Here is a 15994-nt window from a genome sequence, read left to right as displayed (position 1 = left end):
AATTTGATTTGACTTTATTTACATGTCCTTTCCATACGAAACTCATGTATATACATACTTGTTATCTACAGATGCTATTTACAGAGAAAGATCATGGCCATCAGAAACTTATGTCCACCCTAGAGTCAGGTGAGAAACTTTCTCCTGATACTGCAGCTGTAGGACGTGAAAAGGTCAGGGGAGAGCTTAGAGGAGCTAAACAGGAATGGGAGGATTTCTTGGCAGGACTGAATGATGCCCAGAGACATGTTGACTCTTACATGCACCAGTGGTCATCTTACACAGATGGCCAGGACCAGATGTTAAGATGGATGGCAGAAACTGAGGCAGCACTTAGGGCTGATGTTGAACTGAAGAATACTTTGCAGGAAAAAAGGGTTCAGCTTCAGGCTCAGAGAGTAAGTTTTTTAAAATATAGTTTTTTTATTTTATAGACAACTAGCTTTTTTCATTGACTACAACCTGAATTTTTTTTCTTCTGGAAATCTCAGTTACTCTCCCTTTACTACAGCACATATCTTTTTTTGTTTCTACAGAATTTGTTTCTTAAATAAAATTGGTCTACACTTATAATTCTTTGAACTAATTTTGTTAGCCTAATAATTTATTAACCCCTATCTCATTATTAAAAGCTGTCATAGACTATAAATGTACATTCCATTTGAAAATGTTTAATTTAGACATATTTTTAGTGTACAACTGTGTGTGATGTATGCTAAAAACAAAGTTACATATTTTAAAATTGTGTATTCATTGTATTCATTAATAATGACAAAGTGTTAATTTACAATAATAATAAAGTACTAATGACAAAGTGTTAATTTACAATAATAATAAAGTACTAATGACAAAGTGTTAATTTACAATAATAATAAAGTACTAATGACAAAGTGTTAATTTACAATAATAATAAAGTACTAATGACAAAGTGTTAATTTACAATAATAATAAAGTACTAATGACAAAGTGTTAATTTACAATAATAATAAAGTACTAATGACAAAGTGTTAATTTACAATAATAATAAAGTACTAATGACAAAGTGTTAATTTACAATAATAATAAAGTACTAATGACAAAGTGTTAATTTACAATAATAATAAAGTACTAATGACAAAGTGTTAATTTACAATAATAATAAAGTACTAATGACAAAGTGTTAATTTACAATAATAATAAAGTACTAATGACCTGCATCTTTAGAGCCTACTTCAAGACGTTGTATCTCATAAAAGACTAGTGGACTCGGTCATAGAAAAAGCGCAAGGTGTAATTAAGACCACAGCCAACCCAGAAGTTTCAGATTTCATTACAAGCGTCAGCTCCAGATATGAAAAGCTCAATTCAGATGTGAAGGTTTGGACTGTTCACTTTATTTAACTAAATACATTTTTTAAAATTACATTTTTTTTTCTTCTTCCTTGGTATGAAAAGTTTTTTAAAAAGTGGAAAATTAACAAATACATTTTGTTATGATCACTTTTCAGGCCATGATTCAGAGGTCAGAGCAGCATGTTGGTGTTCATCAACAGTACCAGACCAGTATGCAGGCTGCAGTGGACTGGCTGTCATCAATGAAAGACAAACAAAGTCTTTGTGCAGACACAAAAGGAGATAAACACACAGTGAAAAACAAACTGGAAAGACTTGGGGTCAGTACTATTATTATATAGATGAACACAAACTGGACAGACTTTGAGCAAGGACAAGATGGAAAAGAGTTAAATATAACATGTTTTCACTGTGATATTGAAATATTATTGCTAACTTCAAATACACATCTTTATTTCTAGGAATTGATCAACAGCATGCCTGCAGGGGCCAGTAAGGTGAAAGAATGTGAAAACCTGGCACAGTCCACTATGGACACAACCAGTCTAAAGGGTCGTCAGGTCATCCAGTCAGACCTTGATGTGCTGAGGTCAGATTGGGAGGACTATACTAACAAATTAAGTTCACTGAAAGAAAGTTTAGAGCAGGCCTTGAGATACTGGAATATGTATGACTCTAATTACCAACAACATGCTGACTGGCTCAAGGCATGTGAAAAACAGATCAAAGATTGTCCTTTAAAATCAACCTTAGAAGAAAAAAGAGAGCTTTTGTCCAAATATCAGGTAACTATAAACATATCAGTCAACTAATGTTGATATTTTAATAGTATTTAAATACATTTTTCTAAAACTATAAAATCATAAAATATTCACATACATAATGGTTTTAATGAAAAGATCATCACAAAATACTTATGAATTCATTGTTATTCAACAGCTTGATCAAGCACTTTTAATTTTTTTCCAATTAATATCAGCTGACTCTAACAATGTCCTTTATCATTTACACCATTTTGTATTTAGGATTTACAAGTTTGTTTGGTAACAGTAAGCCTACAACCTCAGTAATTTCTTCCAATGTGATATCAGAGATTTTCTTTTTCATTTTATAAATAAAAATATTATATTATTTAAAACTATTATATTTTAAAATATTTATGAATGATTTTGATTAATTGGACATTTTGTTTTGGTTTAGCACTTGTTGATCTACTTTGAGGATATGGATAACATGTTTAGAGATGAGAGAGTAAGATTTAATCATTTGCAAAGGTCATGGTGCATTGGTTTATAATATTGTTAAATATGGCATTGGTCCATTTATTAAATGCATGCCCCTTCTCAGCATAATATGACCAAAAGTTGGACGTTCTTGGCAATGGATTTGTTTTTGATGTTTGTGTTTGCAGATTATATTATATATTTATTTCCATTATTGATTTATTTTAATGTGTTGTTTAATCTACAAACTATAATAATTCAAAACATTACTGAACCATTATCTCCAAATACTAAAACAAAATCTAATAAAATACTCAGACACAGAGATAAAGGCACATTCTTTGTTCCATATGCTAGGACAAATTTGTACAAGTGCTCCTTCTTCCTTAGTGCTATTAAAGCATGGAATGGGTTGCCTGAGCCAGCAAGGAAAACCAATGACTTAGCAGAATTTAAGTCATTGGTTAACATGCATGAGTAGATGCATGACGCATAGGATGTAATCATCTTCTTTTTATGAAGTAACGTCTGTATTTTATAAGATAAGAAGATAAGATAAAATAAAGTACATTTCACTTTATTTTAAAAGATACTCTTGAAAAAAGATTATAATTTTATTATGTTCATGTTTTACTTTTCAAATGCTATCAACCTGTGGTTCTCAACTTTTGAAGAATTCTAAAGTTTGGCCAGGGTCGTGAATTACCACTTAAAATAAATAAAATATTCCTAAAAAAAATTTAAAAGGCCTTGTATTTTTATAACTTCTAAAATTATTTTGTAACATAGTTACAAAACCATCCTATTGTGCTACTTTAGATGGCTTAATGGCATGTTTCACTTTCATTCACTGTTGAAGTAATATAAACCTTAAGCTAATTCTTATGTCTAACAAATACGTTACATTCAAGGGGAGATGTATGCTTACAAATTTGAGCACAGTTTATCTAAAGGATTGTTATATTTGAAAGATTCTTATTCTCAGTTATAGTTACAACTTGAAGTCTTACAGAGTAATTTAAATTTATTGTAATAGTAAAATATATTTTTACATAAATATGTTAATCAAGAAGCTTGTTGTGTACACTACCACAGGTTGGAAACCACTACAATACTTTACACTTCTCAGCATGATTCACTGATGGCATGATTAAATTTAAATTGCACTGTCATTCAATGTTATACCTCATCATTGATCACTTTGAATGAGTTTGGCCAAATTTCTAGTAAACAAATATGCTTTTATAAATGCATTAAACATTAACACCTGTGAATCAAAATGTTATCAATTTATACAAATTTAAAATTCTGTGTGCATATTGTCACATTTCTAGTAAATAAATATTCTTTTGTCAATGCATTAAACCTTAACTAGAATCAATGAAAATGTCTATTTATACAAAAAAAAAATCTCTGCACATTGTCTGAACTGCTTAGTAAAATTACAAACTCTTTCAAAAAATAAAAAATTGATACAATTATAATCACTTTGAGAATTTATTTTACTCAGAATGAAAATTTTTAGGTGGCTAATCATAAAATAATTTTGTTGTGTTTAATGTCAGGAATTACTCCATGAAATCAAGAGTCAACAGCGAGATATTGATAAGTTTACAGATGAAGCTCAGACCTTACAGCAACTGACCTCAGAATCAAGAGTTGGAACTTTTGTCTCTCAACTCACAGCCCGCTATCAAGCTTTGATCTCGTCAGGAAAAGTAAATGACTCATTTCACTCATAAATAAATGCACATTTATAACTAGTTTCACTAATTCTTCTAAAAGTTGTTAAAACCAAACTATTTTTAAGTATTTTAAAAAATTGCCTATGAAGGTGATTTTCATGAGCTTTATATAATTATGATATATTAAATTGGTCAGAGAAATATCAAAAAGTTTGTTTTAATTTTATTTTTCTTTGTTTTAAAAACTTAATAATGAAGCCCTGAAATAATTAATTTCTATTGTTTATATTATCAAGATTTTCTTTTAAAAAAGAATATGTATAAGTAGGTAACCTGACTCTAAACTTAAGTTCACAAAAGATCATTTGTAACAAAAGCAAAGCTTGTACTGTTGTTTGCCATTCTCTAGGAACTTGTCAAGAAACATGAACAGAGTGTAGAGGATCATGAAGTTTACAAAAGCAAATACACTGAATGCTCTCAATGGCTTGACAAAGCTAAAAAGAAATTCTCAGAGTGTTCAGAAACGGCTGGAACTAGAGGAGAGCTGGAAGATCGTCTGGAAAAAATTCAGGTTGGTTGGGAACATTATGGTTGAGCCAGTCTTTACAAACCTGTGGTAAATAATCATAGAATTTAGTTTGTCAACAAAAACTGTTCAGCCAACTATGACTTCTAACCTCAGCAATTTGACTTGAGCTGAGTTGTGTTTGCTAACAGCCTAGAAGCAGCATAGAAACTGTATACTCCTCCCCCCACATTCACCAAAGAGATTAAACAAAAGCACACTGAATATACTAAAGCATGAAACACATGTTATCCAAATGAATTTTTAAAAAGACATATTTTAATTGGATAGAAAAATAAGAAGATAACCTTAGGGAAAATCTCCAATCTTTAGAAATGGGTTTAGTGAATTCATTGTGTCAAAAGTATTTAGGTTTGATTTTGTCTTTTGTATCTTTTTTAAGTTTTTTAAATTTTGGAATAAATTTTGTACAGTGCATTGATTTAAAAGAAAAAAGGGAAATAGGAAATTAGTGTTAACTCGAAAATCATTTCTGCAATCGGATTTGTATATTCTCATTGAAACATGAGTGTGTCTGTAAGGATCTCATGTTCCAGTGCTGAGAAAAATAATTTTAACTTCTTAAAGCTATTGTCCAATTTTATTTTGCTTAGGATCTTGTCCATGAAAGAGACATTGGCTCAACAAAGTTAAACAGTTGTATTGAGATAGGTGAAAAGGTCTATCCTAACACCCACCCTGATGGTCGTGAGGTTATCAGGCAAGAACTTTGTAAACTCAAGTTGGGCTATGAGAATCTGTTTGATGAGCTCTCAACTGTCCAGAGAAAACTGGAAGTATCATTAGTACAGTGGACCTCTTTTGATGAAAGTAATGGCCAGGTTAGTCTTCTTTTTTTTCAGCTTAGATTCATTTAAAAACAGTGTAAATATTTGCCTATTGTGAAAACTTTATTCATTCTTTTTATGTCCAAATTAATGAAATATTTTGTTTTACAGAACAGTTCAATTTTATGCAATAGAAAGTGAGATCCAAATCTATTATTTACATGAATTAAATAGAATTATTTATGTTTGCATGAAAAGGTTGAACAGTGGCTAAGACAAATGGAGTCCCAACTAGAAGGGCAGACTCCCTTGAAGGCAACACTGGAAGAGAAAAAGTCACAACTTCATAACTACAGGGTATGTACAAATGTTTTGTTTGCAGAACCATAAGAGCAACTTTCATTGATGCCCATATCTTATATTAAGTCTACAGCTTAAAATATTTATTATTTTTAGTTTTAAAACATTTTCAAATCAATTGATGTAACTGTTGATTTTGACAGGCTCTGCAGCAAGATGTTCTGTCCTATCAGAGAATAATTGATAGTATATCTGAAAAAGCTTCAAGTCTTACACAGAACAGTGCTGACCGAGAAATGGCCAGATTTATTTCTCAAACTGGAACCCGTTATAAAAAATTAAATTCTGCAGCTAAGGTAATGGTTTAAATTAAAATAAGGTTAGGGTTAGGGTGAGTGAGGGTGTCATGTCACCAGCTTAACGACCAAATGCGTTTCCTCTCCCCAACTTACGACAGGTACCCATTAGAGTTAAGTGGACTTTGTCATTAAAAACCCAAAATTCAAAATCCCAGCATTCACCAAGATTCAAATCTTGACCCTTTGGCTTGGAAGCCAAGCTCTTTATCACCTCGCACACTTTTAATTATTTTATATTATATTATCTTGTGGGTATGCTTCATTCATTTATTTATTGCTTGTGGACTAAAGAACCTTTATCAGTATTTTAAAGTCTAACAGTTTTCTTTTCCTCTCTAAACCATTTTATCCTGACCAACATTATTACATATGCAGATGACTTTATTTCTAGTAAAAAAAAAATTATTATCTTCTACCTATAGTGTGTGTAATGAAATCCTAGAATATTAATATTTGGCTGAATTTTTTGTCACCCTTGAATTATTTAGGCCATGTAGGTATTTAGGCATAACTGAAAAAGACACTATTATGGTATACTCATTAATAAATATAGTAGTACCACAATGGCATTATTTATTTTACATGTTTCTTGTCAATAAAAATAAATAGATCTATTTGAATGATATTTGTCTTTTAGCGGCCCCCGAAAGGGGAAAAGACGCAATTAGTTTTGTGTAAAATGTCTGTCTGTCCGTCCCGTTTAGATCTCGTAAACTAGAAATGATAGTGAAAATCCGACATCATAATATTTTAGTCCATTCAAAGTTCTGATGCAACTGCAATTTTGTCTTTTCTAAAAGAGAAAAATCTAATTTTTTAAATCACTTATTCAAGCAGTTTTTTCATAAAAATACACACCACTTTTACAATGATTCACTATTAATAGTAACAAACACTGGAGGCTCTTTAGTAGGGGAGATCAATTATTGCCTTATTTTTAACACATTTATGCAAATGGTTTTAGTTTTTTTTTTCAAATTTTATTTTTTTTACATTTGTATTGCTACTTTATGTAAGTTCTGTCCTACTAACCACTACATTTACTCAAAAATAATGTTTACTTTTTTTTTTTTAAGCGAAAAAATCTATTTAGCATGCATATAAGTTGGACATAATTTAAAACAACAATTAATAAGTAGTTTTTCATATTACAGCGTGAACTGCAGCACTACTAGCACCTAATGAAAGGAATATTTTTTTTCTGTTTTTGAGGATTTGAATAAGAGATTAACCCTTTACAAAACAATTAGATCATTTAGATATTCATTATAAGACATCAGTTAAGCCAGATTCACATGTAACTTCACATTCACTTTCACCTATCCTCTGGTTTGCTGGGGCACCACACAAGATCTGTCAACCTTCTTTCTCCATTCTTCTCTGTCATTTGTCTTTGAAAGAATTTAATTCTGATGTTCTTTCTGAAAATATTGATACCTGCCATTTTACCTGCCTGGGTGGACCGCTTCGGGGGCCGATTTTGAGTTTGTGTTTCCACACAAACTGTCTTTGTAACCTTATTTGTTGAGGAGTAGTTGGTAGACATCTCTTGTATTAGTAGTAAGGAGGCTGATCTATCTGATCATGTGCTAAGGAATTACTATGGTGACTCATACTTAAATTCAGACGTATTTGTATGCATTCAACATTAATCAAGAACATAGGAATCTAAAGATTATTATTTATTTTATTTTCAGGAGCGTGTTAGTCTGTATGAGAATTTTGTGACTGAGCATCAACAATACAATGACCTGTACAATGAATGTGTAGAGTGGCTGAACTCCATTAGAGAAAGACTCTCAGCTTGTTCGGATTTGTCAGGAGATAAAAATGCCATTCAGAGTCGCTTAGATAAAATACAGGTAATGACTAATGACAGACTATTTTTCCAGCCATAAAACATGTCTTATCCTTGTTAATTTAATTTTGGACTGGTTGCTGGTTGGTTAATCCATTGTATATTCTAAACAAATACCACTGAATATTTACTCTATATCCTGATTATTCTTTGCTACTCATCAATACATTGCTCACCACACATATTTATTCTTCTAAAAATTAACCAACCAAAGTTGCTTCTCTAATAGTTATATGTACAGTCAAACCTCACAGTTAACTTGCTTCTATTGAAAACTAATTATTGCAAAGTGGATCCTTAAGTCATACAATAAGAGTTTGTGTCTGTATCAAACTCAAGTTTGTTTCTCTGAGGTTTGGCTGTACTATGTTTCATACTAAGTCTTTCTCCTTCATCCCGGTACTAATGCACTCACAAAAAGCTGACACATTCACAAGTCTTATGTTTCTTTACTATTATAGAGTTTGTGTCAGATGGAAAACATAGTCAATCTTAAATTTTCTGTTTTAATATTGCTAGTACATTTCAATCCATTTTTGTTCTTCTTTAATACACAATTCTTAATTCTATTACAGAAACATTTTGTAAGTTAAACAATCTTGCTTTTTTTTTTTTTTTTTTTTTTTTTAGAATTACTCTATACTTAGTGATTTTCCTTTCTACTATAGTTTACTATTGATCTTAGTACCAGTCATGTGCATTCTTCTTTAGAAAGCTACTAAAAATTATATAGTTTTTTATTTACAAATATTTTTTTTAATAAAAAGAGAACAGTGTATTGCTAATACATTTTTAAAAATCTTTCAAAAGATAACTTAAAAAAAACAACTTTTTCTTACCTGTAGTCTATAAATTTTTGAATGTCAGTCTGGTCCCGGGTTACAACATTAATATATGAAATAAATGTAAACTTTGGGTTTTCTCTAGTCACCATGTTTTTGAAAGTATGCAGACGGCAACTGGGATTGTGTGGCCATGTGAAATACTGCACTCATGTTAATCTTTTGCCATTCATACACATTTGTTTTTCTAGATAAACAAAAATTTTACTTGGCATACTACTGTAACTAAGTCATTTTCTTTTTTTTTCTTTTTCTTAAATGTGTTTAGATTGCTTTTATTTCTATTTAACCATTATGAAATCTTTTGAAATCCGTAGGTATCACCCTTCACTTTCATCTATCCCTTAGTCTGTTGAACCATTGGGCACCACACTCTTTAGACTGTTGCACCACACTTGTTCTGTTGACAGTCTTCCTCCATTCCTTTCTGTCTTTTGCCTTAAGTAGAATCTCTTTCAGTGACAGGCCTGTCCACTATTTGATGTTGACTTTCTATCACTTTCTTTGCCTGCCTCTTCTTCTATTTCCTGGTACTGTTCCCTGAAGGAATGTCTTTGCGAGCCCTAAGGATCTTGTGATATGGCCATAAAGTTATAGTTTTTTGTGCTTTTTAACAATGGTCAGCAGGTCATTGTAGCGCCCAATAGCCATTGTGACCCTGATCCAAGTCTCCTTGAAGTGATGCAATCTTTGTAGGGGATACCTAGGATCTTTCTATAGCATCTAAATTCATTTGCTAGGATCATTTTCTCTAGTTCTGCAGTTAGTGTCCAAGATTCGCAAGCATACAAGAATGTCGCCATGACCAAGGAGCACATTGTCTATTGGTCATAATGTGTGTTTTTTTACATTGATTTGCTTGTACATTCCCAAGTTAGCTAGCTTGTCTTTCGTCCCTGCCATCTATGTCATCCACAAAGCACTTGTCAGTAATTTTTCTTTGGTAACCATTATCCTTTTAAGGAAGATATTGAAAAGTGTTGTTGAAAGTAGGCAATCTTGTCTCTTGTTTTAAACAAGTCCTCAATATTAAGTAAACTGCACTAGTGGTCTGCCTGTTAAGGCAGCAATGAAATTAATTATGTTTTTATTGATACTCTTCCTTTTCACTGTCACCCAGAGTGCCCCATGCCAGACTGTTGAATTTATAGTTAAAATCAACAAAGACAAAATATGTATATCTATAATCTAAGTAATATTTGCCCCTAGCCATATAGAAACAGTGAAAAAACTAACATAAATTTATATTAGATAGTTTAAAATACTTTCAAGTACGGTAATATTCATTTGTATCTCATTATAGTTTGAAAATAACATTTTCATTTAGATGTGATTTCTTTTTAGTTCTTTCATTTAAAATTCTCTCAAAGCTCTTTGCTTTTTAATCAGTCTCATTTTAATGTGTGTTTTTTTTAGTTTAAATTTACCATAAATGTATCTTAATATTATTATTATTTGACCTGCTTATATAAAAAAAAAAAGCTTTTTTTCTTTTTTGCATACATCAAAAAAGTTTTTAAAATATTTCTAAAATTATTTTTGTTTCCAATCTGATAGACTCACAATTCATTTTTCAAATGGTGCCTATGGATGACACTATTGCTTAGAACTAGTAACTTTGATGATCATTACATAGGGCCTATAACTTTCTATTGATTTTCTAACCTTCAAATAATTATAAATGAAAATGATCTAAGCTGAATAATATTTAAAATTTTGCTATGTTACATAATGTAGTGCATAAAAAACATTGTGATAAACATAAAAAAGCAAATATTTACTTATCTTCATGAAAGCTTATTCGCATGTAATTTAAATAGTAAGTTTTAAACCTTAAATAGATAGATAAAAAATATTATTCCATATAATACAATTAAAAACTCAAAACCCACACCAGAACTCATGGCTTAATAGAAGCTGCAATCTAAGTAATCCTAAAAAAATTTAAAAGATAAACTTTAAGCTTATTTATATGTTTTTTTTAAAACTTTCTAATGCAGTATTATTAAAATATGAAGTCATGTAAAAATTGTTTATTCTATAGATACTGTTTAAAAAAAATGTTCTTTATACTAAATAAATAACTTGATACAGGCAGTCAATAGTATCATTCTTTGCTCTTCATTGATATTCAAGTACATATTATATCCATTGCAATGTCATCTTATTTATCATTTAACTTCTGTCTTTCAAAGTAAACATAGAAATGTTGTTTACACCAGTATAATCAATTGTAGATGTTCCCATATATGTAGATGTATAAATTCATGTATAAAATGTGTGTTTTTTTTTTGGTCATTTGTATTCAAGTATAAGAAGTAGTGAACAGATTTAACAAACAGTATAAAAGAAATCTTCTTTGTAAAAGTATATTTACTTATATCTGTGTCAATTATTTAGATTTTTTTATTTTTTAAAAAATCTGGATATAATTATTGCTTCTTAACAAAATATATATGTATAAACAGTCATATTAAAATGAATTTGCTTTTGAAACCCTAACTTTTAATTTTCTAAAACTTCATTATGTCTTGCTTAGGACATTTTGACCACCAAAACTGAAGGGGAGCCAAAAGTGAAGAGGGTTTTGGAGCTTGCTGATCAAATCTTGCCCCACACTGCAGCTCAGGGGAAAGAAGTGATTCTGAGAGAAACAGAAGCTTTGAAAGATGACTGGGAGGCTTTCATTAAAGCATTGACCAAGGTAATACTTACATTTCATTCAGATGTACTCACTTTAATCAGAAATTATGTTTCTTCTAGGTACTTTCTTAACCTTATTCACCCTCTCTTGTCAGTCTATGCCTGTGCCCTTTTACTCCATTGACTGACATAACCATTCATTTTTTGGTTAATTGTTTTTATAAAATGATAAATGTCTAGGAGAAATACTAAAGGGTAAAGTTTAAAAGCTTCATTTTTCAGTTTACTATTTCATAAATGCTGAATCATTTATTCTCTTCATAACATTTTATAAAAAAGTCTTGTATTTTTTACCACAATGTTGCACAGACTAAAAAAGAATTAGAAATGTGCATGGAAAAATGGAAAGACTTTGAGTCCTGGAATGAAAAATGCAGTTCCTGGCTGAAAGATCTTGACAGTCAGCTGAGAGATGTCGAGCTCAGAGCAACATTACAACAGAAACAGACTCAACTGGACAAAATTAAGGTAACTACAACTACACATCAACTTTTATTGCTTTAAACCGAATCATTGTAGGATAACAAAATACTGGAATTAATTGTAGGCTTTTTTTTGTGTCCATTTTATTAAGTTTCTTTTGAAATTGATAATTGTGATTAGTTTTAACATTAATATTATCCTTTAATCTAAGCACACATTTTAATTAAGTTTAAACAGTTAACTTCTAAAATCAACTCTATTGGCAGGAGCTTCAAATTGTTGTAGCTAATCACCAAAAGGATCTAGACTCTTTAAGTGATGCTGCTCAAGATCTTGTTCGAATCAGTACAGATTCCAGAATAATGAGTCAGGCTTCACAGCTGACCACCAAGCATCAAACAGACACTATTAATATCAAGGTATAATTTCTATTCTTCTTAACAATGTCATTATCTTGATTCCAACTTACTTGGATTAAAATAAAAACTTATGTCTGAACACTGTGAACTCTGCAGGAACTATGTCGAAGGTGGGGTCAATATGTCGCAGATCATCAAACATACAATCAAGATTATGAACAATGTAAAACCTGGTTGAACCAGATGAAGAGGAAGGTTGCCAATATTTTGGACACAAGTGGAGACAAAACAACTGTCCAGGAGAGACTCAAACAAGTATTGGTAAGTTTTAGTTGTTGGTTAGGATTGCTTGAAGGACAAGTAAAAAAAACTTTTGACACTGAGGGATTTTAAAAACCATTCTGCACCAGACTTTGGGTATAATAATTGACCAAATTCACCTGGCTTGAACAGAATCATTTGCACTTTACTGCTCTGGAATTGTTATGATTTTTGTTTCCACTTTGAAAAAAAATAATGTCAGACCATTTTGTTGTATTTTGTTAGATATTTTTTCTTACAATGTTTTCTCAGTTAAGGTTCAATTTTGTTAATTGATAGTAAAAAAAAAATCTTCTTTAAATTGCAAGTGCAGCCAGTGTTTATACTTTTGAATTCATAATTACTTTTGAGATAGAAATCGGTTTCCAGCAATACATGCAACCCCATTCCAACTGGCCTCCATTATCCTAGGATCCTCCATGAAGGTGTGGTGCCATGTTATATTATGTCGTCCTTGTTTGCATTTTCCTAGTTTCAGCCTCCATGTTATCTTGGGGCTGGAAATTCATTCTGTTTGTGAGGATGTCCTGGAAACCTGATGTGATGCTCATAATTACAAGTTAATTCATTTTCAATATCTTTTATTCCATAGGATTTAATGAATGAGAAAGAGGAAGGACTTCACTTGCTGCAGGTTGCCTTGGACAGTCTGCAGGCTGTTTTGCCCAATACTTCTGTAATTGGAAGAGATGACCTGAGGCGTGAGATGCAGGCCTTGCAGCAGGAATATGACAGCCTGTCAGCTGACATCAATGATGCTAAGACACAGTTGGATGGCACACTTGCTCAGTGGACTGTGTATGATGACAGTGTTGAGCAACTACAGAGGTGGCTTAAAGACCTTGAGTCTCAGATAGAGTCTGACTCCCAGCTACAGAACACACTTCAGGAGAAGAAGTTACAACTGGATAGAGTCAAGGTTATATACTAATAGTTGTCATGTCACTTTTATCCTAGAAACTCTAGAATTTACTGCAACTGTTTAATGTTTTAAAATACTACCAACAAGTGATCTTTCCTTTGTTCAAATTATACAATGTTCTAATATTATGTTTAAGTTTTAATTAGTGCTTATATATTACCCCTATTATCAACATAAAGCAGAAGGAGCCTTATATTGTGATTTGCTTGTTTTCAGGTTCTTCAACTAAACATCTCCAGCCAGCAGAGCACTATTGATAACCTTAATGAAAAGGCCCTTACACTGAAAAAAACAAGCCAAGACAGTAATTTAGGAGCTCAAATTGCACAAGTTGTGGCCAGATATGAAAACCTGGTGAAAAAAGCAAAGGTAAATTCTATAAGCAGTCAAATCAATAATCTGTGATAATTATTACTGTTCATTTGGGTATTGTAATTTGATATAGTAGAATGTTTATTGGTAAATAAAAAAAAAATTAAATTGCTAAGCAAATGGATTTAAAGATACTAATTATTTGATCACTGCTGCTGTCTCTTTCTCTCTCTCTCTCTCGATAAAGCGCATGTCCTGGATGCACAGATTCTAATATAAATGAAACACTAATTCAATAACATAAACAACTGATAACAGTAATCTGCATTATTCATGAAGAAAACTAATAAAAAATGTAAATATCCTTCCTTCTGTTCTTTCATAAAAATGTTCTGCACTATCACAAAGACTACACAGTGCCAGACTTCTTTTCCTCTTCCTACACACATACCTGTTCACAAGCGCACACACACACACACACACACACTAATGGGCCAGTTTGCATGTTGCTGGGGACTTAATCAAATGGATTCTACACTTTGTATTTGGGAGACACAACAGGTTTACAACAATATCATGTTTTATTTACTAACTTGTATCTCAAGTTAAATTAAGCAGAGAAAAGATTTACTTAATAGCCTACTTAAATCTAAAATATCTTTATGTGATTTACAAAGAGAAATGTTTTCTTCAGAATGTTAATGAACAATGTGAGAAGAACTTAAGAGACCACCAGATCTATAGAGACACCTACATGGACACTTCTGATTGGCTGGGCACCTCAATGGACAAGTTGAGCCTTTGTAGTGATGTCAGAGGAGATAGACATGCCATAGAGACACAGCTACACAAAGTGGAGGTATGTTATAGATTGCTTCTCATTGAATGCTATCAAATATGAAGAATAAAGAGCTTTTTCTTTTTTTGTTAAATGTATACAGTTTTGGTTCATCGCAATCATTTAGTGAATTAATATATATATAAATATATATATATATAGGCCTATTGCATTTATATAGCGCTACTTTCATGATTACAGCATGCTCAGAGCACTATGGTCCAATCTCATTATCTTCTTATCTTATATTATACAGACGTTATTCAAAGAAGAAAAAAAATAAAGATTACGTCCTTTTGTGGACCAGTGAGGGTGTGGTGAAATAGTTGCTATTTGTTTATGTTTGTGTAACGTCGTGAGAATGTGTTCACAACATTGATTTAGTGTGCTACAGTCCAAGTCTCTTTCGTCAGTTCATGTGTCGTTCTAGTTTAATAAAGCCTTGTTTTAGGTTACTCTTCCGTGTTCCTTTATTTCTTATTACAATTTATTAAACTAGAAATTTTCAATTTCATGGATCTATGTGCCTCACGTATCTTTTTTGGATTTTCATTCAACACTATTCTCAGTCTGTAAGTAAAAGTAGTAATACAAATGGAACGTCTATTTAGGCCAAAAGAGCTGGACATAGAGCCTAGCTCGCCATCGGCTGCCGAGAAGTGGCTGCACTGGCTCAGAACATTTGAGAATTTCATCTCCTCAGTCTCTCATTGCGAGATTGACAAAAAGAAATTACTAGAAAACTACGTTTCTTCGAGCGTATTTCAGTACATAAGTGAGTGTACCACGTTCGAAGAAGCAATCAAAGTTCTACAAAATGTCTACGTGAAGCCTAAAAGCGAAATTTTTGCACGGCACATGATAACTCTTTGTCGACAAGAGAACGGACAAACCGTTGACTCCTTCCTACTTAAGCTTAAAAGTATGGCCAAAGACTGTGACTTCAAAGCTGTCACCGCTGAAGAACACAGAGATATCTTCGTAAGAGACGCCTTCATTACTGGACTGGCTTCAAACAGCATAAGGCTGCGACTCTTAGAGAAATCTACTCTAACTCTACAGTGCGCCTATGAAGAGGCAAGACGACTCGAATATGCCCATAATCATGCCATGGCGTATAACATCCACTCTGAAACTCCCTGTGGAGCTAGCGCCCACGAG

The 15994-nt window shown here is 31.9% G+C and overlaps 1 protein-coding gene across 7 annotated transcripts in view; it reads left to right on the top strand.

Annotated features, from left to right (window-relative positions):
* LOC106069939 (muscle-specific protein 300 kDa-like) overlaps positions 1 to 15994 on the top strand; it is a 224566-nt gene that overhangs the window by 71550 nt on the left and 137022 nt on the right. For 6 of the 7 annotated variants that reach the window (XM_056022937.1, XM_056022935.1, XM_056022931.1 and 3 more), the window contains exons 59-76: positions 72 to 398; positions 1204 to 1356; positions 1488 to 1652; positions 1794 to 2117; positions 2533 to 2583; positions 4121 to 4273; positions 4650 to 4814; positions 5423 to 5650; positions 5855 to 5953; positions 6100 to 6252; positions 7953 to 8117; positions 11495 to 11659; positions 11968 to 12126; positions 12348 to 12500; positions 12597 to 12761; positions 13354 to 13680; positions 13900 to 14052; positions 14690 to 14854. In XM_056022937.1, coding sequence (XP_055878912.1) covers positions 72 to 398; positions 1204 to 1356; positions 1488 to 1652; positions 1794 to 2117; positions 2533 to 2583; positions 4121 to 4273; positions 4650 to 4814; positions 5423 to 5650; positions 5855 to 5953; positions 6100 to 6252; positions 7953 to 8117; positions 11495 to 11659; positions 11968 to 12126; positions 12348 to 12500; positions 12597 to 12761; positions 13354 to 13680; positions 13900 to 14052; positions 14690 to 14854 — 3270 coding nt within the window. The remainder of the gene's footprint in view (positions 1 to 71; positions 399 to 1203; positions 1357 to 1487; positions 1653 to 1793; positions 2118 to 2532; positions 2584 to 4120; positions 4274 to 4649; positions 4815 to 5422; positions 5651 to 5854; positions 5954 to 6099; positions 6253 to 7952; positions 8118 to 11494; positions 11660 to 11967; positions 12127 to 12347; positions 12501 to 12596; positions 12762 to 13353; positions 13681 to 13899; positions 14053 to 14689; positions 14855 to 15994) is intronic. The other variant, XM_056022934.1, reaches the window with a different exon arrangement.

The sequence above is a fragment of the Biomphalaria glabrata genome, chromosome 3, assembly GCF_947242115.1.
Source record: "Biomphalaria glabrata chromosome 3, xgBioGlab47.1, whole genome shotgun sequence".
NCBI classification, from domain to species: Eukaryota; Metazoa; Mollusca; class Gastropoda; family Planorbidae; genus Biomphalaria; species Biomphalaria glabrata.
This window is presented reverse-complemented; position numbering and strand designations above follow the sequence as displayed.